This window comes from Phalangium opilio, unplaced genomic scaffold (assembly GCF_054372755.1).
Source record: "Phalangium opilio isolate 3A_F unplaced genomic scaffold, DU_Popi_V2 ptg000070l_1, whole genome shotgun sequence".
Classification (NCBI taxonomy): domain Eukaryota; kingdom Metazoa; phylum Arthropoda; class Arachnida; order Opiliones; family Phalangiidae; genus Phalangium; species Phalangium opilio.
Genome location: NW_028324182.1, coordinates 1,654,760 through 1,679,372, shown reverse-complemented (window position 1 = coordinate 1,679,372; position 24,613 = coordinate 1,654,760). Strand labels below are relative to the sequence as shown.

At 37.3% G+C, this 24,613-nt stretch overlaps 1 protein-coding gene and 1 long non-coding RNA gene across 3 annotated transcripts; one reads left to right on the top strand and one right to left on the bottom strand.

Moving 5' to 3' along the window:
* The first annotated feature begins 2,456 nt into the window (after nucleotides 1-2,456).
* Nucleotides 2,457-3,738, top strand: LOC149661019 (uncharacterized). The gene is made up of 3 exons (XR_016369058.1): nucleotides 2,457-2,797; nucleotides 3,046-3,380; nucleotides 3,618-3,738. It is a non-coding gene; the product is annotated as an uncharacterized LOC149661019 (long non-coding RNA).
* A 3,725-nt stretch (nucleotides 3,739-7,463) lies between these two features.
* Nucleotides 7,464-11,089, bottom strand: LOC149661018 (uncharacterized). Of its 2 annotated transcripts, XM_089842423.1 has the most exons (3): nucleotides 8,013-11,089; nucleotides 7,666-7,936; nucleotides 7,464-7,601 (listed from the first exon to the last, which is right to left on the bottom strand). In XM_089842423.1, the coding sequence occupies exon 1, from the start codon at nucleotides 11,048-11,050 to the stop codon at nucleotides 8,549-8,551; it is 2,502 nt and encodes an 833-aa protein (XP_089698549.1). In that variant the 5' UTR covers nucleotides 11,051-11,089; the 3' UTR covers nucleotides 7,464-7,601; nucleotides 7,666-7,936; nucleotides 8,013-8,548. The 2 variants fall into 2 exon arrangements, with proteins under 2 accessions (XP_089698549.1, XP_089698548.1); XM_089842422.1 differs by having other exon boundaries at nucleotides 7,666-11,089.
* Between the last annotated feature and the right edge of the window lie 13,524 nt (nucleotides 11,090-24,613).

Sequence of the window (24,613 nt, the reverse complement as noted above, 5' to 3'; positions counted from 1 at the left end):
TTTTTTTAGAAAAAAAAAGGTAAATTTAGAGGCAAATTGCAGGTAAATTAAGCTATAAACGTTTAAATTATGGAAAATATAGGATGCAAAATACAAGAAAATAAGCAGTTATGATACTCATATACTAAAATGAAATAGAAAGTGACTTAATTTTAAAACCGTCAACGAAAGAAGACAAAGTCAGTATTAAAATGGCGAAATTAAAATTTGAAATGGGATGCACAGCTTAAAATGCAAAGTAATTGTAGTTTCAAATATTTGCAAAAAAAAAGATTGAATTCCGGTGATAGAGAATGAAGTGGGTTCTTTAATACGATTTCTAACCTCAAAATAAGCGCCATGAAATCTCAAATCGAAAACCATACAAGAAATATTACGTCTGAAAGTAAATTAGATTTATTAAAAATGGATGACATTAGTGGTAATTAATACCCTTTAACATGAATTTATTTATTAACATGAATATATATGTGTATCATTAGCCTTTCTATCATGTTATTCAGGGATGGGAGGGACCTTTCTATTACATACGCGTTTAACGTCATCGCGGTAGCCAATCAAAATCGAGACACCTGGAAGTTCGAACAGCAGACGACCAGTTTAACAAAATTGTATGAGGGATACAATTTTCGGTTAGGTTCACCAAACTGCGTCAACTGAATATTAAAAATGATCGCCAATACGTGAATAAATATCTCAACACGATGTCCGAAAGTGATAGTGATCTTTTAAAGGAAATTATATTAAGTGCCTGCAATGGTTTTCCTAATCTGAAACTGAAAACTGTTGGTAAAGTGCTAAGCCTTGGTCATTAAGAAAATTAATGTACCGGTTGAAAGTAAACTACTAACATTTTAAATCGTGAGAATTGATGATGCTGGTTTTTTTCCCTGCTGTTGGAGTTAAATTAATGCGGTAGTTGATCAATTTACAAGCATAATTAACCTTCCGCGTGACAAGAGCTTTAGCTTTAAAAACAAACCGACAGAAATCCTCTGACGTCACTAAAACTAAGCCCCTCCCATCCCTGAATATGTAGTTTAACTAGTCAATGCAGATATATATTCATGTTAATAAATAAATTCATGCCTTTAATCTAAATAATTTTGATCACACCAATCTTGAAGATACCTGATTCTAGCTGCCATATAGAGCTATTTCAGAGGGGGTAATGGCTACGTCACCAATGCTATTTGCCCATAGAGAAAACCCTCATAAAATGTCCGCCCTACACTCAAAGGCAGGCCCAATTTTCGTAGCAGACGAAATTTTTCCCCCACTGAAATAGCTCTATTGGTACTTTTTTAACCACTAACTCTTATGTCTATCAAGGACCGTGCTTGGTCAATGAGATACAAAACGCTATCGCATTGTGCTTGGTTACAAGGTTGTGGGGGACATTTCGTTGTATTAAGATCGCAACCTAAATGGCGCTGTTGTCAACAGATTCTCCCGTAATGTGTATTAAGCCCATTTTTAAAACCCTGAGAAACGGTGCTTTTTTGGCCAGAATATGTTTAAGCGCTTATCGCTTTCCTTGTAGTTCTTATAAACACGGCCATATTGGATCAATTTAATATAAATACTTACATATTTTTAAAAGGTTTCTCGACAACGATTACTTTAAGTTGATGCACAATTGTCACGCAATTAAGAAAAGCACAGTTTTAAATGAGCGTGTAGACTTTATCCAACATCGAAACTGTAATGCGTAGAAGCCAATTGAAACAATTCTTAAAGGTCTTGTAGCAAAAAATACGTGGATTATTTTCAATGTGATGTACAATCGTCCCGCAATTAAGAAGCGCAGTTTTACATTTAACATACATCGAGCGAGAAATCTACTTCCAACGTCCGAAGTCCGAACAGTAAATGGATAAAAGTAACTTAAACCAGTTCATTTAATCGTAATGAAGTTTTCAGCAACGTGTCTTGAAGCCTTTGCGAAAAAGTATTGATATTCCGTGTCGTAGTAGTGCAAGGCCGACAACCCCAAAATCTTGAAGCAAAACATACGGGGATTATTTTCAATGTGATGAACAATCGTCCCGCAATTAAGAAGCACAGATTAAGATTTAACATAAGTCGAGCGAGTACTCTACTTCCAACGTCCGAACTCCTAAGTACGAACATTAAAAAGTAACTTAAACCAGTTCATTAATCGTAATGAAATTTTCTCTTTTCAGCAACGTGTCTTGGAGCCTTTGCGAAAAACCACTCGATCACGCAAAGCGCATGAAGCAAAGCGTGATCGAGTGGGCTGTGTGCAAAGCCAACAATAAAATTATTTGGCCGTGCCGTGGTGGTGCAGGTGGTTAGTCTTGCACCACTACGGCACGACCCATTAATGTGATTGTTGGCCTTGCACCACTACCGCACGACCCAGAATGGATGGGGTTGTTGGCCTTGCACCACTACGGCACGGCATATCAATACTTTTTTCGCAAAGGCTTCAAGACACGTTGCTGAAAACTTCATTACGATTAAAGAACTGGTTTAAGTTACTTTTATCCATTTATTGTTCGGACTTCGGACGTTGGAAGTAGAGTACTCGCTCGATTTATGTTAAATGTAAAACTATGCTTCTTAATTGCGCGACGATTGTACATCACATTGAAAATAATCCACGTATTTTTTGCTACAAGATTTTTAAGAGTTGGTTCAATTGGCTTCTAGCCATTACAGTTTCGATGTTGGAAAAAGTATACGCGCTCATTTAAAACTGTGCTTTTCTTAATTGCGCGACAATTGTGCATCAACTTAAAGTAATCGTTGTCGAGAAACCTTTTAAAAATATGTAAGTATTTATATTAAATTGATCCAATATGGCCGTGTTTATAAGAACTACAAGGAAGTAACAAACCACTTTGGTTAGCCTAAATGTGTGCCCTAAAATGGGGGAATTGGGACAAAGTGTATGAGACCATTTGTATATTCTCTAGTCTGAGGCAACTTTTAGTTTTGGATAGTCCCGCCATAATTTACACGGCCATATTGAACATTTCAAGGGAGTGGGGAGCTTAAAACACGATTTTCATATTTCAGAAATGGCTTTTACGCATTTACTGTTTGGAGTGTTGTCTGTAAAGTCTATTAGCTCAATTTACCTCAAATTAATTCCACCTAGAACATTCTCTAAACAACCATAATGTTTCATTTGCGGGAGTTTCGGGCACTTTGTACCTGATTGTTCTAAAAACAAATCCAAACATAGAGTAACTCCCTACAACAGCGTTTACAGTTCTTCTCAGCCTCTCCCCAGCACTTTTGCGGGGAAAAACGTTGTGGACGTGGAAGGACTTTTAGCTTCCGATGACGACTTTGATTTTGACTATGAGATCTTAAACAGAATGGAAGAGCAGGTGTTATATTTGCTACAGGTAAGTGTAGTTGGGACTTTTAGTGCTACTTATACACAATGTTTTTAGAGTAGGAGGACTCATACCATTTACACAAGGGGCCCTGACTCGGTGGTGGAGTCAAAAGCTACACCTCCTTGTGTAAAGGGTATGATCCCTGCTAGTCTTAAAACATTGTGTACACAGGAATCGAGTCTGTCAGCAGTGGGTCTTGATTTGGAATGGCCCATTAGAACTTAAAATTATTTTTTTATAAAGTCTTTCAGTTATTTTGCGCATTCCAAGTTTGGACCACCCAATGCTCTCGTTTTGTCATGTTTGACGCCAAATCAGGACATTCCAGTTCAATCTAGTCAAGACGTGGTCCTTCAAAACTACAATTACTGTGCATCCCATTTCAAATTTTAATTTCGCCATTTTAATACTGACTTTGTCTTCTTTCGTTTACTGTTTTAAAATTAAGTCACTTTCTATTTCATTTTAGTATATGAGTATCATAACTGCTTATTTTCTTGTATTTTGCATCCTATATTTTCCATAATTTAAACGTTTATAGCTTAATTTACCTGCAATTTGCCTCTAAATTTACCTTTTTTTCTAAAAAAAAGCAAATATTTCACTGATAAGTGTATGGAAGTAACATAAGTAACATTCGTTTTTGTTGTTTACGTTTTAAAATATTTATTACGCTTGCATCTGGCAATATAAATGATATGTATAGGAGAGAACCTGGTTATTTCAGGAAAAGCGGTTTATCAATAGTTGTATGAACCCTAAATTAAGGCTAACTTCCGGTGATAGGGAAATAAGGTGGTTAAAGTAATTGATACTAAATTATTGGTATATAACAGATGTAACAGACAGCATTGGAATGACATTAGTAAATCTCAAACTAGAAAATAAGCAATTGGAAGGACATAAAATGTTAATTTCTACTAAAGAAAACTTTGTGGAATTAGGCGCCATAACTCTCTGTGGTTTTGGTGCAAACATAGACTTTAGAACTAGAATGTTTAGATTAAACAAGGCGTCACCCCTGAATGAATTGCAATTAAAAAATATATTTAAGACGAAGTACGGTGAACCAGATGAAGTACCAATTCCAACTAGAACATTCTCTAAACGACCAATAGTCAAGACGTGGTTGCTCGAAATAGTCAAGACGTGGTTGCTCGAAATAGTTAAGACGTGGTTGCTCAAAATAGTCAAGATGCACCTGGTCAAATTAGTCAAGATGCACCTAGTCAAATAAGTCAAGATCCGCGCCGTCAAATTTGTCAAGATGGGATTACTCGATCTAGTCAACCCCAACCACAAAAAACTGGGAAAAACTAATACCAGAAAAAAAAACTCTTAAATAATGATGATGAAGAAAAAATGGACATATTTGCTTAATGTTGATATCTGAATGAAAATAAAGAAAAATACACTGGGAATGCCTAAAGAGTTTTTTTATGCTATTGGTTCAAATTTGAGAGTAGTTCCAGCATTATTTGTAGTTGGGGGCTCTTATGTGTTCCGCATGACATAATCTCACTTAGTCCAGACTTAACGTTTTCTATCAGCATTCAATCATGAGTTAATAATATACTAGCTCCCTATAAGTTACTCAGGCCGATTAGAATAATATATCGGGCGATTTCTTCCGGGAAGTCCGAAGTTAGGGGAGAGAGGGAGAAAGTATCTGTAAGCGCCAAAACTGAAATTCTAGTACAAGAGGCCACCGCAACGCGTCTCGCATAATTCAGTCTCGTAGTAGGCTTCCGAAGCTAACGGCGCGGAAGAAGACGCTGGAAACGTTATTCTTCCCGGTGTGAGTAACTTATAGGGAGCTAGAATATTATTAACTCACGCATTCACCCAAAGTTTAAATCAAAGTTTGCCTATCTAAGCCTTTGTTGATTTTATATATTTCGATAAACTGTCCGTCTCTACCATAATTAAGAGACTTACATTACAAACTTAAGAAGTCATTTAACCTAAATGGACTTCACTACTAACTTATTCTCCCGAAATCAGAAGTATATAATAGTTCTCTTCGAGAGAAGTGTACCACATCTGAACATTTAAAGCAAGGGTATGAAACCGAATCACATACAAGATAAATAATTCCCTCACCATTACTCTATTAGCGCTTAACTATTTGACAAGGCGTGCTTGTGGGTTTTTTCATATATGTCAAGACGAAGTTTGTGCAGGTTGATTGTTAAGGAAAACAATAATTCCAGAATTTGCTATGTATTGGGATAACATCTTAATATCCCCTATATTATAAAACTTATCGACTTCATACATGTATATTATCATCATTATTTGTCTTAAATTACCTTCGACGGCTGAACGAGGTTCATCTTACATAATATAGGAACGATGTCATATATTTTAACGTTCACTTTATTTACTTTTCATAGACCATAACATTCTGAAAGTACATTAGGCTCAGAAGACGGTATTTATAATATTACATTAGGCTCAGAAGACAGTATTTATAACACTTCAACAATACTTCAATATATACAAAGCAAAAAATAACATAATACATTAAACTGTACAGTAAAAGTTAGATATAACCCAATTAAAACCATAAAACCCACAATACATATGGGAACAAAAGGTTATTGAAAAACCATTAACAGAACAGTATTTATAATAGAACGTTTCTATCTATATACAACATTGAATAGTTATTTAACATTATATATTGGAACCTTCAGTATAATTTAACATTAAGCAAATTCGAACCATAAAAACCCACAGCGCATATGGGGAAAAAAGGTTCTGGGAAAACCCCATTTGGGAAAAAACCATAATCACAGTTGAATTATTAATATTAAAACACTTATTTTTAAATTGTTAGTTGATTTTTCACTCTAACGTCTGAGCTATCCACGAATAAATTTATTAATAGCATTATCGAACGCTGCAATGGATGTCAAATATTCATGTCATAATACAAGCTAATTCGAGCCATAAAAACCCACAGCGCATGTGGGAAAAAAGGCTCTGAGAAAACCCATTTGGGAAAAAACCATAATCACAGTTGAATTATTAATATTAAAACACTTATTTTTAAATTGTTAGTTGATTTTTCACTCTAACGTCTGAGCTATCCACGAATAAATTTATTAATAGCATTATCGAACGCTGCAATGGATGTCAAATATTCATGTCATAATACAAGCTAATTCGAGTCATAAAAACCCACAGCGCATGTGGGAAAAAAGGCTCTGGGAAAACCCATTTGGGAAAAAACCATAATCAGAGTTGAATTATTAATATTTAAACACTTATTTTTATATTGTGAGTTGATTTTTCACTCTGACGTCTGAGCTATCCACGAATAAATTTAATAATAGCATTATCGAACGATGCAATGGATGTCAAATATTCATGTCATAATACAAGCTAATTCGAGCCATAAAAACCCACAGCGCATGTGGGAAAAAAGGCTCTGGGAAAACCCATTTGGGAAAAAACCACAATCAAATTAGGACTATTAATATTAAAACTTCTTCAGACTGTTTAAGGATGAATGTTTGGTGGATAGCGTCCGAAAGAAAGCAATAACCTAGTAGATGAGGCGTAGTTCATAAAGTTTCGTTTTTTCGAAACTATTACGTAAGTGTATTGGCGCTGTACGTTTCAGATAACAAAGACCAAGACGACTCCAATTCCACAAAATAGGAAAACTCCGCCTCTTGGCGTTAAGTTTTTCTCCTTTCTGTATTTCCACTGCTAGACAGCTATGCAGCCCGCCCTTGTATTGGTCTACTTGCTGCTCCCATAACATTGAACGTGCTAGAACTATAGTTCTAGTCGATAAATTGCGGCGCAGTCCAACTTCCGCTTTGAGCGTTGGCCAACGTTTGAGGACGCTCCAGTGTTACCAACGGCAGATAACGCCGCCAGGAACATTTTCAAAATCACCTCGGCCGCATTTTGCCGAAAAAAGGGGATTTTCGACTAGGACTGTTGAATTGTCGCCGATTATTCAGCCATTTCCGCTTCGCCATACCTAAAACATTTTTAAAGTACGCTATACAAAATTGCTCCATTCTTCACCAAACCTATGAAACTTGGTGCAACACTTACACTTAGTTCAGTGGTTCGCCTTTAGATGAACCCACAGTTGCCGCTCCAGATCTCAGTCATCTGACGCAACCATTTTAACGTTTTCAGAGTTGTATTTCACCTTTATTAAGCCTAAGGATAAGCCTTGAGATATATTTGCCGACGTATTTTCTGAAGAACCACAATAAATCACCTCAACGATTATCCCCATTAACTAATTATCACTATTACATACCTTGTTTACAATTTCGTTGACCTTGTCCTCCATGGCTACCCATGAACTAAACCAATGCTGTACGGTTACTCATGAATCACTCCAATCCTCTAGGGCATTCATGAACTACGCATATCCTCTAGGGCATTCATGAACTACGCATATCCTCTAGGGTATTCATGAACTACGCATATCCTCTTGGGCATTCATGAACTACGCATATCCTCTAGGGTATTCATTAACTACACAAATCCTCTAGGCTACTCATGAACTACGCCAATCCTCCAGGTTACTCATAAAATATACCATATTTTTAAATGGATTAATACCAAACTTATATGACCGTCAATTACAATAATGATACTTACCATTTTTTTTTCAAATCTTGAAGTCAGATGTGGGTTCTTTAGTCAAGGATCCCAAGCCTTGTGTGGGTCTCTTAGTCAAGGATCCCAAGCCTTAAGTGGGTCTCTTAGTACAGGATCCCAAGCCTTATTTTAGGTTTCTTAGTACAGGATCCCAAGCCTAATTTTAGGTTTCTTAGTACAGGATCCCAAGCCTAATTTTAGGTTTCTTAGTACAGGATCCCAAGCCTAATTTTAGGTTTCTTAGTACAGGATCCCAAGCCATATGTGGGTTTCTTAGCCAAGGATCCCAAGCCTATTTCTCGTAGTTTAGACCCTTAAAGCAACATGCGGCTCCATTGCCGCCCCTACCATGATGCCTAACCTTGTATATACATAATAATTTTACCTTGCCGTAGGTAGGTAACAATGAGACTTAATGCATTAGGGAGGATCTGAAAATTATCCTAACAAGCTAAACCCAATGTACAATAGAAAGGTCGTCAATAAAGGGCGCACTGGAGCTCCACCTTGCTTTAAATAAATTTTTCCATTTCAAACTATGTTCTTTTAAAAATGCAAATACCCTTGTGGTAAGAATAATAAGACTCTCTATAACATGCATCGTATCGGTCTCGAAAAAGTTGGTTACCAAATGCCAAATCTAATTGACAATGATAGTCAGTCGAATACTTTTGTTCTAGACCCGGCAAAAGAGATATTCCATGTGAATCAAAGAACATTCTCAGTGCCGTTTGGCTCTTTAAAAAGTTAATATTGAAATCTCCAACCACAACTGTTGGAATAGACGAATCATATTTCATGTCAAACAAAGGGTTAAAGTCCTCAAACACAGTTCTCAAACTTCCTAAGGGAGATTTGTACAACAGCACCACAGATATAAGTTCTCCTTCTATGTAAACATCTAACCAGCAACGTTCCACGTGAGAATTTCTAACAGGAATGTCGCTTCGTAAAACTCTAGTATCTATCTCTTTAACTTCGTTTTCAGGCGTGTCTCTTAAATATATGGACGAACCAAAAGCAACTCTGCGTGCCGTACTTGGCAAGTAAATACCACCTACTTCCTTAAAAGATGGCACTCTAAAATCGTCCGTCTCTTTTTTCCACGTTTCAACAAAACATAACATTTGACTTTTTATTATTACATTGTCTGCTAAAACATCTTCTAAATGAGCATTTAAAGACTGCACGTTATGAACATAAATGTAAAGGGGATCATGCAAGAAAGGTAGTTCGATGCTTTTTGTGTCTCGCAACCTCTTAAGTTCCAATTCTACTAGGTTGTTTTTGGGTGAATTAGGAACCTTAAATTTTCCATCAATATATAAACCGGAAGCGGTTTTCGCTCTACTACAAGCCACATATAAATGCGCTCTTTCAATTTTTTTTGTAGCCTTACAATGAACCACTACCGAGGAGTAAGTATCACCCTGACTTTTATGTATCGTAATGGCCTCAGAAACAACCAAAGGCAATTGTTTCCTAGAAACTGAGGCATTATTTTGTCTCCATTTTCTATTAAACGACTTGATGACCTTTTCAACAGGCGTCCACGAAGCGTTAATATCACTATTCAAATATAAACCATGACATTTTTGCCTCAACATTTTCCCAACTTTGGGATCGTCAAACTCCATCCATACCCTGAACGGGATTTTATCCCCGACCCTATTTGTGCCGTACTCTATCTTTCTTAACCAACCTGTCGCGCCATTAGTTAGTCCGTCAGAGGTGTCAACATTGTTGGTCATCATATATCTCGCGCCACACGCAAGAGTCAATTGTTTGGGCAGACCATACGTATCAGACGTTGCTAACTTTTCAACTTGGGAAAGTATGTTATTTTTAACTTCACTACTAAGATCACCATTGACAACATCTACTGAAACCGAAACAGCCTTTTCCGTATTCATGTTTAAAAGCTTATTTTGATTGAATTGGTTTACTTCCGCGTTAGTGGCGAAAAGATGTATCGCTTCTTTTGGGGGTACACGCTCAGGCGTTACCTCCAGACTACTAAAGAAATCAATATCATTTTGAGTCATACTTCCCACAGCCATTCTATTTAAAGCTTCAGCAAATATTTTATCATCCCTCTGTCTCATAATTTCCTCAAGTTCGGTAAATTCAAATTGCTCCCATATTGGGTTACCAATTAACGACGCGTAAGGATTATCTTTCTCACTTTGACCTTGAAATGCGAAATAATCGCAAACTGGTCTCAATTGGTTAAAGTCTCCAACTAGAACGACAGACACACCACCAAAATAATCAGGACAACCCATAATCTCTTGTAACCTAGCGTTTACCCGATTAAACACTTTCGCTCCAACCATTGAAATTTCGTCAATTATTACTAGTTTTACTTGACCATAGAGTAACCTGCATTTATGAAGTGTTTCACTTTCCAATCTCGATATATTTCCACCAAATTGGCTAACGGGTAAACTAAAAGTACTGTGCAAAGTTGCCCCACCTATGTTAAAGGCAGCCTTGCCAGTAGGTGCGCAACGGATTACTTTCGCTTCCGATGGATTACTCCCAGGTTGTTTGTTGTAAAACCTTGACACAGATTCAAATATAGCACTAATCAAAAGACTTTTCCCCACACCAGCGCCCCCTGTAACAAAGAGGCGCAACGGAGTTTCTTTGCTTTTTACATGATACAAAACATGGTAATATATCTCTCTTTGTTTTGAATTCAATTTTCTAAGAAGGGCGTTGTACTCAGAGTCATTAATTAAGGTAATTGACGGAGCAACAGTATTTTCGGCATTGCCATCAATAATTTCTCTATTAATATTTCCTACAGGTTCTTGAACCGTATTAATCAAAAAATCGGAATCATCCATAGCTAAAGATCTATCAACTTCATTTCTATGTTCTAATTCAGGCTGGATATTAGTAACATCCACTTGAATTTCTCCATTTTCAAAATCTGCTACAGCCTGTTCCACGGCTGCTTCGTCAATTTCACTGTGAAATTCTTTCCTAACTTCATTAATAGTTTCGCGACAAAGCTCATATTCTGATTTCATATCCTTTGTCAAAATATCATTACTTTCATCGCGCCAAGCCTTAAATAACATTAATTGTTCACGATAAAAGTTATCGGGATATTTTTCTAAATTGAATCTTCTGTACCTAATAATTTTAGCACGGCCACGTTTCCTAATAAACCCTGATTCATCTTTAAGTTTCATCCATTTACCATAAGCTTCAACTTCATTGCTCTCTCCCTCATCAACATTATCGTGGGCGGCTTTAGTCACTCTACGGGCTTTGGAATATTCGTACCAGGCACCAAATTGAGCTAACGTTATTGCCTCTAGTTCCTCTGGCCTTTGAACATAATGTTCTAGCATACCAGAGGCAAAAACGTCATTACTGTCTGCTGGTAGTTCTTCAAGTTCAGATTGACTCTTAAGAATGTGTACACGATTTTCAGGGGCATTGGTGTTTATAAAAACACAGGCGCGACTGCACCTGGACACAGGAATTTGTAAACCACAGTAAGCCGCTTCCTGAGCGCTTACCTCGTGGGCATTCAAGAACTGATTAGCAATTAGTTTCAACTTCTGTTTTACTGTACATTTATCATTTTTTGCCTGTTTAGAAGCTTCGCGCAGAAGCAAAGACATCCCTCTTTGAGACTTTCCTATATATGATACAATATACATAACCAGTGCGTAAGCATCAAGAACGAATTGAATGTCCATATTCGCCTGCCAAAGACGCAAAGCGCACGGATTGTAAGGATTAACTCTAGTATCTTTGGGGTGTCTTTTCAACAAAACTGTTTTCCTTTTGAGGTCATAAGTAACGGCAGAAATATACTCGTCTTCAGTTATACGCAACTTAGCTAGCAACTCCTCAAAACTATCTACCCAAAACTCTTTTTCTTTCGATTGCAACATCTCATACAATTTCTTTGACCTTTCCTTACATCTGAGTTCTTCCTGTACGCTACCAGGCTCTCTTAAACCAGGGTCGTAAATTATGGTTCTGGGCATAGGTGGAAACGGGATTCCAAAACGACAAACGGAATTATTATCGACCTTCTTTCTACAAGTCGTTGTGTGTTTGTGAATTTGTAATCGTGTTAACAAATCTAAATGTTCATCATTGTGCTCAGCAGCACAAGAAATAACATTATCAATAAATTCCTCTACTTCCTTAACATTTGAGAGATCAGTTTTAAGTTTTGGAGCATCTTTTATCCAAATCAAACCATGTTGGTGGGGCGAACCTCTTTGCTGTATTTCAACTCTAAAATAATAGTCTTCTATAACGCCAAGAGGACCTAATTTCTGTAGAGCCTTAAGCAAAGCCCGAAAACGGTGGTCAAAATATCTAGCGCAAGTAACAGGATCATCCTGAATCAGTTTTGCCCTTTCAGAAAAACTTAAATTGCTAATATCATCGTTAGGTAAACTCTCCTGCCCAGAGGTTAGTCTCAAAATATTCAGTAGCTCAGGCCATTTACTTTCGGCAGCCGAAAACGTTATGAAAAAGGTAGCCGTACCAAGCTGTCTAATCATACCCATCAATTCCTTTTGTCTGTGTTGCCAATAAGAAGGCGAGCTCTGTAGTCTTTCTTAAACCCTAAAACCATCATCCTGCTTAATTAAAGCATCAAGAGAACCTGCAGAAGCTAAAAGTCCAGCAGTATAATTCGACCCATCTGTTCTTTTAGTTTTCCTCATGCAAACCTGTATAGATTGACTAACTTTCAAGGTTTCTAATTTGACAAAAGAGTAAAACAATTTCGAAGGATTTTTAGCACAGCGCCTATCAATATTACGAAGCTCCCATTTAAAAATATCACCAAAACTTCCCTTAACCTTAAGGTTCATTTTTTGACCTACGTAAATGCTCGGGAATGACAGTTCTTCCGCATCCTCGTCAAAGAGTAAAGACATTGGGGTTTGACCTTCACCGGGAGCAAACTTAACATGCACGGTATTACTTGGCAAAAAATTACTTAAAGAAACTAATAATGTATCTTGATTCCCAACTGTTAACGAACTACTTTCGTTAGGTTCATTCCACATATCATCGCTATCATTCTCTGCGTTTATTGGCGCTACTGGATTATCTCCTGAAACATCAACTTGATTTACCTGACGGTCATTTTCGTCAACAATAAATTCAAGTTCTTCAGGAATGGGGTCTAATATGTCACTCTTAACGGTAATTCCATGTTTAACATACAAAGGCGTTTTTACCAGAACGTTAAGGGCCTCTAAAATGACTTTGGGTCTCACAGTTTCGTACAAATAGGGTGTGTTATACTGCATTCTTCTCATAAACTCAATTTGAATAGTATCCGTGTCTCGAGGTAACCTGGGTAAAACCGAGGCGGTGGACTCTACATTTATAGGGACGTTAACCACATTTCCTTTAATACCACGTTGTTGGTCACACCCTAACCTTCGTATTTGCATGAATGGTATTCGTGGTGATATCATTCTTTCTTCTAAATTACTTATGTTTCTTAATTGCGCAGGTATTTCAGGAAACACAAATCCATTTTCCCTTGAAAATTTTGGAATTTGCTTTCTCTTAACGCTTTTATTACAAGTACTACACAAAAATATTTCATCATTCAACTCTCTTTGTTCAATACCAGGGACTGACAAAAAATCTATGGACTTTACAATGGTGCCAGATGACTTAAAAAAAAGATTTGAACATCCTTCACACGGCCACGTTGGGCCGTCTTTAATGCTATCAAAATAGGTCTGCTCTATAACCGAGGGGTTTGCTCGCCTATCTGCGGCTGAAGATCTATTTCTAGAACGTTCAGACGTTCTAAAACCTATATCTTCACGCCTGGCAGCCTTAGCCGTCTGGTTTCTATCACGTTCAGTGTCTCTATACTCGGGATCTTGGCGTCTAGCCGCCATACCTGCTTGGTTTCTTTCACGTTCAGTGTCTCTATACTCGGGATCTTGGCGTCTAGCCGCCATACCTGCTTGGTTTCTATCACGTTCAGTGTCTCTATACTCGGGATCTTGGCGTCTAGCCGCCATACCTGCTTGGTTTCTATCACGTTCAGTGTCTCTATACTCGGGATCTTGGCGTTTAGCCGCCTTAGCCGCTTGGTCTCTATCACGTTCTTTATCTCTAAATTCGGGATCTTGGCGTTTAGCCGCCTTAGCCGCTTGGTTTCTATCACGTTCACTTTCCCTATACTTTGGATCTTGGCGTTCAGTAGCCTTACTTAACTGATTTCTTACACGCTCGCTTGATCTATACCATTCATCAACCCTTTTTACTTTCTTGGTAAATATTCCACCCTGATTTTCAATTTCACAATTTGACTCATTCTCTCGCTTTTTCCCCTTACCTAGCGACTCCCTCTTACTGCATTCTTCATTTTGTCTCAAGATTCTTAATCTTTCTAACGGATAGACATTACCATGGGACGTACAAGGTACTTGTTCATCGCTTTCGATGATTTCACTAATATTAGCATTAACATTTTGTACATTATTGGGTTCCTTATTAATAGATATGCCTACGCCTACAGTACTTTCAATAGAACATTTATTTAATGCATTATCTTTCGTACGATCATGGCCAACTGGCCTCGTGGTAGGACCAACATTTTGCGTGCTAGAACCTGTTCCAGAAACAGCCTTTTTTTCCGCGGCTAACGCTCTTCTCCTTTCATTTTCGCGTTTCCTAAATTCGGGATCTGACCTTTTTGCCCTCATTCTTTCCCTTGCCTTTCGTTTTCTGATTTCCTCTTTACTTAAATTATTATCTTCCTCCATTTTATTATTCAGTTAAATACTCACAAAGGATGGCAAAATCAATCTCCTTAAATACTCACACAGGTTGGCAAACTCAATGTCCTTCAGTAATACGTAAGGCTTAATTATATTATTTGCCGAACAAAATTAATCGAGCAAATCTAACACTTAACTTCTTCCTTCGAAATTCTATCAAAGAATGAATCAACTGTTTAAAAAAAGGTTTTTTTCGCAAATAGGGCGCTATCATACCAACAGCAATTCCGTCATATTTAAAAAATATACATTGCCAACACTTTTTTCAAATAAAGAATGATAAAAGTGCGTAAAAAAGGTCTTTCACAAATAGGCCTAGGGGGCGTATAAACTAAACAGCAACAACGCTCTACAGCTACACTAATCTTACACAAACAAGGAGTACTATAAACCCACTACTGGAAGCGGTATTTTTATTCAAACGTAAAACAATTTCGCTTAAGCTTAACATCTCTAGACATCGGTAAAAATGTCTCTATCACTCCTAGGTAACTGTATGCACAGGATTTTACGACATTATAACCCCAATTCATCTGATTATGTTTTAACAAGGTTAAATCTAACTGGGAGTAAGATGAAAGGAGTAGAAGCTTATCTGTCTTAGGAAATATGAAATTTTATCTTAACAGTTCGTTAAATCATAAGTTTATAACGAAAAAACGCGGAAGGGGAAAACGAGCAGACAACAGCGATTTTTGGGGGTAGAAGGTTAAGAGCGCCATCTGTCGTCCGTGCCAAAGTTGAACTTCCACTCGAAACGCAATGAGAAAGTGGATAAAATAATGCCATCAGCTATTTAACTGCGTCGATATATTTAACGACTTGACCCATGACATGCCCATAACACTGGCTTCTATGAATCCTATTTATTCTTAGATGCTAGGAAACTTGGTAGACGTAACAGTCTGTACCCAGTACCCAAGCATCCTTCAATAAACGCCTGGCAACATTGTGGTACGCATGGTACAACTAAAAAATAGGATGTGTATCTATCTTTCCAGTCACTCCAAGTCGTTAAGCCCTCATTACCAAGGATTTGAAACACTATCGTAATTCCAAGTGTCTCGAATCTCTACGTTCCTGTCCATTATGAACAGTGCTGAGAGAATGATACATCAGAAAGAGCCATTCAAATCGAATTGCCGAAAATATTATCCATATTTTCATTTCATATAACAGAGAAAACAAATTATTATGGTTCTGAGAGGAGCTTCCCATTTTGGTTGTTGTTCTCAAAAATATATCGCAAAGCACGGGCCTAGATAGATACAGGAGGCAATGTAGGAAATATAACGCAATGCACGGGCCTAAAAAGATATAAGAGACAATGTACGAAATATAACGCAAAGCACGGGCCTTGATAGATATAGGAGGCAATGATTTAACGACTTCGGTACTTGGGTTTATCTTTAATATTTAAATAAATATAATTATTTTTAATTATTTTAATCGCCAGTAAATAACTTTAAAAATAGTTAAATCGTTTAAAATAAAGTTGTTCCTATTATCTTTCGAAACTTTGCTAATATTGACGTTTAAAGTGAAGGGTACCCCTCTTGCCCGCTTTTTTCAAATTTTGGGGTATATATACGTTTCGATTCCATTATAATAATAGATAAAAACGCATTCGCGTGAACCTTTGGTGGAAGCCCTGCCATTGGGAGGCTAGACGTTTCTCGTAACCCTAGCCGATCGCCGCGTATATCTTCAAACCAAATAATAGATAAAAACGCATTTGCGTGAACCGATGGTGGAAGCCCTGCCATTGGGAGGCTAGACGTTTCTCGTAACCCTAGCCGATCGCCGCGTATATCTTGAAACCAAACGATGACGGAGGAAAAGAAGCCAGAATGTACTGACTGGCGTCCATGTGGAATGGACAAAAGACCTGAAGATGGTGGTGCATTGAAGCTGGTGTCAATGTGGAATTGACGAAGAACAGAAGATGGTGGTGCATAGAAGCTGGTGGCAATGTGGAATTGACGAAGAACAGAAGATGGTGGTGCATAGAAGCTGATGTCAATGTGGAATTGACGAAGAACAGAAGATGGTAGTGTATAGAAGCTGGTGTCAATGTGGAATTGACGAAGAACAGAAGATGATGGTGCATAGAAGCTGGAGTCAAGGTGAAATTGACGAAGAACAGAAGTTGGTGGTGCTTGGAAGCAAGCACGTACAGACTAGTGTCCATGTGGGATGGACAAAGACTAGCAGATTGTGGTCCTTAGAAGCCAGTTAGTAAAGACTGGTGGTGGTAGATGAATGACCAAATTTCCGTGAACCGCGAACGCGTTCCGGAAATCGGGTATTTGTTTGCTCCGATTTGTAAACTGCGAACGCGGTCACGTGGGGTCTGACAGACAGACACACACACACACACACACACACAGACAGACACGGCCGGTGTAATACCTCTCACGTGACATACGTCACTCGGAGAGTTAAAAATCACAGAGATTAGGATAGGAGGAGGAGCATGTAACATGGAGGTATGACACCCTGCCAGATCCAAGGAGTAGAAACTCCAGGAATCTGGCAGCCATGTTACAATATTAATCAACCTCGGATTCCAGCTGCTCTCTCACTTCAGAAGTCGTTTCATTAAAATCGTAATTCACTTTCGATACCCATCTCCAACAAATATTTGTATTTACATTTTTTGCGCTTTACTGTGGGATTTTCTAAAATTCGCTCTCATTAATCGCGTGTACGGAGATAATTAACCTGCAGTGCAAATAACAGCCAATCTTCTGGTATTCAGTGTAAAGGTTTTAAATCAGAAGAGATTTCCTTTATATCAGTCTGGTAGAAGAGATCAGGCTTGGGCTTTGATCCTAGTTAGTTTATATATTTTCATTTAAATTGCTTGACCAAATAATGAGTTCATAATAAAAGACTAATTTACGAAGAAATACTCATGGTAATCAATAAAACTTTATTAGGTGTAAATTTTCTAATAAAGGCAGAAATTGCCTTTATTAGAAAATTTACACCTAATATAGTTTTATTGATTACCATGAGTATTTCTTCGTAAATTTGTATTTCATTATAATACTTTTACCATGGCTAAAGAAAAGTTTAATATTTAAATAAAGATTTCATTACATTCAAGGATTACATGAAATTAAAAGGACGAAGTAAGCCAATATCCACCGTTGAATATACCAAGGCCCGATCAGTTTTTTTTAATCTCTTTACCACGATGTGCTTGTAAGGGTAAAATTTCTAGGATCTCTGATCAAGCGCTGACTAATCTTAACAAAAATCTAAATACAAATATATGCTCCCAGTATGAAGGTACAATAGCGTCCATTAACGTATAAAATTTCTATAAATGGTTAATTTCAGGTAGAGATCTTGATGATTTTAGGAGTAAGGAAAATAAAGAAAAAAATTAAATCACTGGTATGTATAGTAATTATTTAATTTACTACGAATTTTGAGTGCCATTATATATAGCGTAAATTATGGATGATTTTTATCTTAACCTTCGAAGGAGCTCAAACGGAGAAGCCATCGAAAAATCCATCGAGTATGATTCGAGCTGGTATGCCTGACGCTTTACCGAGTACGATTCGAACCGACACCTCGGAAATCTCACCGAGTATTACAAATCTAGCCCGCGATCTTTCAGAAGGATCCTATCTCGTTAAAATGGTTGTAAAAAATTCTTTGTCGATTTCGTTAGACAATTTAAGCTACAAAGGACATTAATCAACGAAGGAGCGACATCAGTCGTTCGAGACTCTGTCAATATACTGAATTTTCATTTATTCGCTTCAAATGTGGCTTGAACTAATACTTCCTTTTTTTTAAAAAATTTTACTATTTAAGAAACTCAAAAAATAAAATAAAATAATTTTAACTTGTTCCAAAGCTATGGAAAAATCTAAAAAAAATGACGAAAAATTGTTTTTACTAATTGACTGGTACATTGTGCGTAAGCAACTCTTGTAATTGAATACATGAGCAATTCTACTCCTAATAAAGTAGTTTTATTATATTATCTCTCTCTCCCTCTTAAATTCATTAATATTTTTAAATTGTATAACAAGGCACTTTTGCCCCTTACACTGTAAAAAATTACAGGTTTCAATTTAAACCATAAATCAGTATTTACTTCTTGTCCAAAACTCAAACCCAGGATGGTTAAAATTGTAACGATTTTGAAATCTAATAGATTAATTTTTAGAACATTTTCGTTTTAGATAATATTAATTTGGATTTCGATAGTTTAAGTTTAAACCATTAGTTTAACTAGCTTTATTAAAAATTAGATTTTTAATGGTTAATTTTTAGTTTGAACTCATAATTTATCGAGATATTATAACTTTTATGAGACCCAAAGCGCGGGAAAAATAATAAAAAAAGTTAATTTTTAAGAGAGGCAAGTGCGCCTCAAAAGTAATTTAAAGTGAAAATTTGGTAGAGAACTCAACGTGCGAGTCGTAATTAGTAACAATTTTTTAAGTAAAAATAAAGTAATTGTTTTTTTTTGTGCTTTTATTAATTCAACAAACCTCCGATGGCGGCTGTGTCAGAACAGTGAAGTTTTAACTTCTAGTATCAGAACAGTAAAATATTAACTTCTAGTATCAAAATAGCAAAATATTAAGTTCTAATACTAGAACATTTAAACTTTACTTCTGATATCGGAATAGTAAAGTTTTTTCGTTCCAATTCTAGAACATAAACTTTACCTCTATTATTAGAACATTAACGGAATATGGTTTAAAGACGGAAAATTAACGAGATATGGTTTTAAAAAGGAACATTTCTGAATCATATTCTGAAAGCAGAACATTAGAGTTAAAGGGTCGGATACTAGATCATAACGGTTTCATGTTTAATACCAGAACATTGTAGGATTACTCGAGCTTTATGGACAAACCATTTATGGTTAATTTTGACTGAAACCGTTTTAAAACCATAATACACCCTAAATCTAAATTATTACTGGCATGATGCTTTAGTTTAAACCACGTAGGGCCTCCTTCTTTTTAGGCCTCTAGTTTTTTACAGTGTGCAGGGAAACCAACATTAAAATTTCCTAAAGAGATGGGAAACGATACTTGAAATTATTTCGATAATAAATTGATAAACAACAAAATGGTAAAGGTATGAAGGAAATTTAATTGACGTCAAGATGATCAGGTATATATGAAAATAAAATGACAACAGGATGGTCATCCTGTAAGCGATAAACGTATTAAATATTTCAATAACATAATAAAATCGTAAATAAAATAATTCTGAACTTATATGTGCGACATTTTAAGATCCTTTAGCATGAATCCACGACGCGTGAAACCCCCCTTTACGTCATCCAAGGGGGCCTTGCTCATCTAAAAAAACAAAATACTCGAAAATAAATTGAAGAAGAAAACCATATTTCTCAATCACTTTATTACAAAAACTCTTAATAGACCGATAAAAATATTAGCCTAGTAGTTGTTTTTGCTGCAATGCACACCGTCTCGAGAGACTGAAAAGTGTGGTCTTTTATGATTTGTGGGCAACTTAGTAGAGCTTTTACACTTATAACCCTTTGAATAGTTGGCCGTAGAAAAAGCACGTATTGCCAGAAGTTTTTCAACGTTTTCCTATCAAGCAGGGAAATAAGGTTTTTAGTATTTTTCCTGGATAAAGCAGACGAATCCATTCCGCACTCTTCTCATTTTCAATGTCCGAGGCTTAGCCTCTTTTGTCTTCATAATACTAATATGGATTCACCACAAGAGCGGTTTGTACTATTTCTTGTTTATAATTCAAATATGAACTTGAAATTAAATTATAAGTTCACACTGTATTTCAGAGCACCTTTGAAGTCAAGGCCTAATCATTCAACGGTTTTATTAGCCACAAAGATTCCGAAAGGAAACCGGACGAAGCAACTAAAAAATGTTCCCGAAGGCTTTTTTAGTCAAACCATATTTGAACACCACTCTAAGAGTAACAAACATAACAAGAAGGGGTATTATATGTTCAAATCAAACAGAGTCACCAATGTCTTTCTCTCCCATCAATCAAGTCAAACGCTAGTTTTTGTTAAAGCTAAAGTAGGGGCATCGTATAAAGTTAGTGAAACTTACAACTGTTATGCAGCAATAAATGACAAAAGTGGATCTGTGACACAAGGGTTTTGTGAATGTCGCTGTGGACAAGGGGGAGTTTTTTGTCATGTTGCGGCTACTGTGTGGTTTATTTTAAATTGTAAACTTGAAAATAGAATATATGTTCCTAATGACTTATCGCCGACCCAAATACCTCAAAAATGGGGTCATTTAAAATCCGTCAACAAAAACTTAAGCACCACCTACTTCAGCTCGCTCAAGTTCAAGAAATATAATTTCCAAAACATTCGTAAACCATTCTCAAACAAACCAAGGCAAGATCGTGTGTCACGCTATTCATCTCTAAACTACAGCACGTCTCAATCGGAAGATTTGTCGATAAAAATGTACGCTTACACGCTTAAAGACATGGCAATACGGCCCATGTGGGTGAAAATAATGGAAGAAGCAAAGTATCGGATAGTAGACTACCAAAGAATTAACTATGCTCCTTTAGAGCAACCAAAGTGCGAAACTCAAATCGGACATTCTAGAGGAGCGACAAACGAAAAACATCCATTACAGGTTATCCCAATCAAACCTTTGGCCGTGTTAGGGCTTTCATAATTTGAATACGTGTCGCACTGCACTTTGTAGTCATTGTAGGTTTCTATAAAAAATTCTCTGAAATCATGAGAAATATTTCCTTGAACTCATCAGGCATATAATCATCAACAACCTTTCTTGATGGCCAATTTGGGATGTGGGCTAGTTTCTAATAAAGTAAGTCTAACCACGTGGTAAAGTAGTTGCTAACAGTGGTTTTAGATACTTGAAAGCGGTAGGCTAGATCTTCATTCGCTAGGCCAGCTCGTAACTTGCAAAGAGTCAAAATTGGCTTTATGACACTAAGCAGACGACAACTAAAAATATGAACAACCTTTTACTTCAGCGATTTCAAGTACAGTCAAAATTACATGAACCGAACCGAACTGTTTTCAATTCTAAAAACCAGAACTACTGCGGGAATAAGAACTACCAGGCGAATTTTTTTATCGGTCTATTGAGGCCCAAAGTTTCGATATTTATTGCATATTGTTTCAAATAAAAACACATTCTAGTATGCGCCTTTCAATTAAGTGCTCGTGAAACATTTCTTTAAATTTAATGAAATTGAAATTAGAATAGGCATTCGATGAGGGAAAGTTTAGAACAATAAGACCATTTAATGTTAAGAAAAAAAATCAATATCAGAATCTAAAATTTTGCTTCACTCCTGTAAAATGAAGATAATTTTTAATTCTCAATTTAGCTCATGATTTCTTTGACGTATGCTTACAATTAACTCGTTTTTAAAATCAACGATGACGTTTTAGATTTGAAAAAGCAATTTTTTATTTGCATTTACCGTTTCAAAAGAAATTTAAATTCAACATGTATCTTTTTGAATTATCAACTTTTATCTACAACTAGAGATGAACCGGTACCGAAACCATATCGGTATCGGCACCGATACTCGGGGTTTCCCGATAGTATCGGATCGGTTGGTGTTTAATTCGATACTAAATTGATACTCGTTTAAAATGCGTTTTATGGCGCTAAATGACATTTTTAGGTCTTTCAGTAACGTATTGATGGTGATAATATATCTCATTTCTATGAATGCCAATCGTGATGAGTTCTCATTTATAGAAAAAGTACCTAATTTCAGTTTATTATCTAACAACTAATAAGCGAAAATCTTTCTTAATACGTGCCTGTAGGGATGAACCGGTACCGATACCATATCGGTATGGGTTGAAGTATCGGGTTTTTGGATCATAGTGAGTAAATATCGGTGTCGATCGGTATCGGTTCATGTTTGCACCGGTATCGATCGGTATCGGGTTAAGCCTGGTATCGGTCATCTCTATCTACAACCGTACTGTACTTTTTGTCTAAAATGCAGAACTGTCATAAAGACGTCAAACTATTCAATCAACAAATTTGTTAGTGAAACTAAAACCATGACTATTTATATAATCGGCGGTTAAGACATGTAATTTGTATTGCATTGCTAATTAATTTTACATTCGATTGCAATTGTGTTTATCATTAAGTACATAATTACCACCTTTAAGTTAAAGTGAACATTTCAAGTGACGTTCAAGGGAGCATTTTGATGTTGGTGTGCTTGATTCAAATGGAAAAAAATGTTTTTGAGATTTTCGAAACATTCAATTTCATCTCGTGACGTGTTTAATGTTTAAGCAAATTTGTTGAAGAATATTTCCGTTGTGACCACGGCTACTGTTCCAGACAACAGCATGAGAAGTAAGTAGAATAGAACGCTGACTTTACTCAGGTCCAAATCAGCCGCGCTTTTCATGGGTGTCCTCCAAGTAACCTGTTCAATTTAGTGACGCATTTCAAAATCCAGATAGTCCAAAGCTTGCGTTTCCAATAATGGTTCCACACTGCTATAGAACATACATCAAGGACCTGAATAATTTTATTATAAAATTCAAACCGACACCAGTTGGATGGTCTCGTGCACTATGGGGCTGCTTTTTATCCAAGAAGTGTTTATCATGAGGTGTAAGTAGTCGAAAACAAGTTCTTGTTCTGAAAAGTAAAGTCCTCCATTGTTCAGAACGAATTCTTTATTCTCGGGATCAGATGTCAAGAATTGTCCCAAGAACCAAATCAGAAAAGTGTCTCTCGTGATCAGAGCTTTTTCTCCAGAAAGTAAAGGAATGTATCCACCAAGATCGAGATACTCCACAGGATTGGTGAAAATTATGTCCTTGTCGAGTGCCTCTAGCCATTCCTTAACAACCGGATCCCGCGATGCCTAAAGATACGCAAAAGTGACGTCGGAAGAATAGAATTATTTAACATTTTAACGGATATATACCAATATTTTGAGATAGTCGAGAGTTCCGGTTTCTTGGATCATTGTTGGTGGAATACCTGATTTGATCAAGTCCGCGAGAGTGTCGATGCGAATGTAGCTTTCCGCCGTGAACTCCGTCCACAAATAACAACCCAAGAAGAACAGAATGAAAGTCACTCCGATTAGCCACGACGCAGCCAACAGACGACAAGTAATGTGGGGCAAAATGGAGGGAATCGCTGTAGGGAACATATTTATGTTTGATTAAAGCACTAGTCATCGTTCGTTTTGGGTGGGCAATCTCCGCTAATTGGATTCAGAGAACATTTGATTAGGCACTGCACCTAGCTGGGGGCCTTATCAGCGCGCCCCCCTCCCAATTGTCTCTCATCATTGTTCCCAATAGTACCTGCGGAACCACCGTCAAGGCACACGGGCCCGGCCAGCGACCACGACTAACGCCTCTTAAGCAGGTGACAAGAGCGCTACACCATCGGCAGCGAGCCCAGCCAGGAGGAGGTCGGTGACAGGGAAGGAAGGCAGCAGTAGGCTCGAGGGGAAAGGGGAGGTCCCTCCGAGCACAGCAGTGCCATACGGTCCAGGAATTTATCCGCGGCCAACAGAGGGTTGCCAAGAGCTGGAGATGAGCCATAGCAACACCTGGACGGGGGAGAGTCGGCTGAGCAAAACGTTCGCGGAACGGGGCGGGGAAAGATCCGAACCAAGGGCGAACCAAAGGAACCATCCTAACAGGCACACAGAACTTGGGCCCCCTCCACCACGACAAGGCCTTTTGCTCTGCACCACCAGGTTGACCACCCGAAGGAGTGGGGCCGCTAATTGGATTGTGGAAACTGGCTCGCGCCACGATCTGAC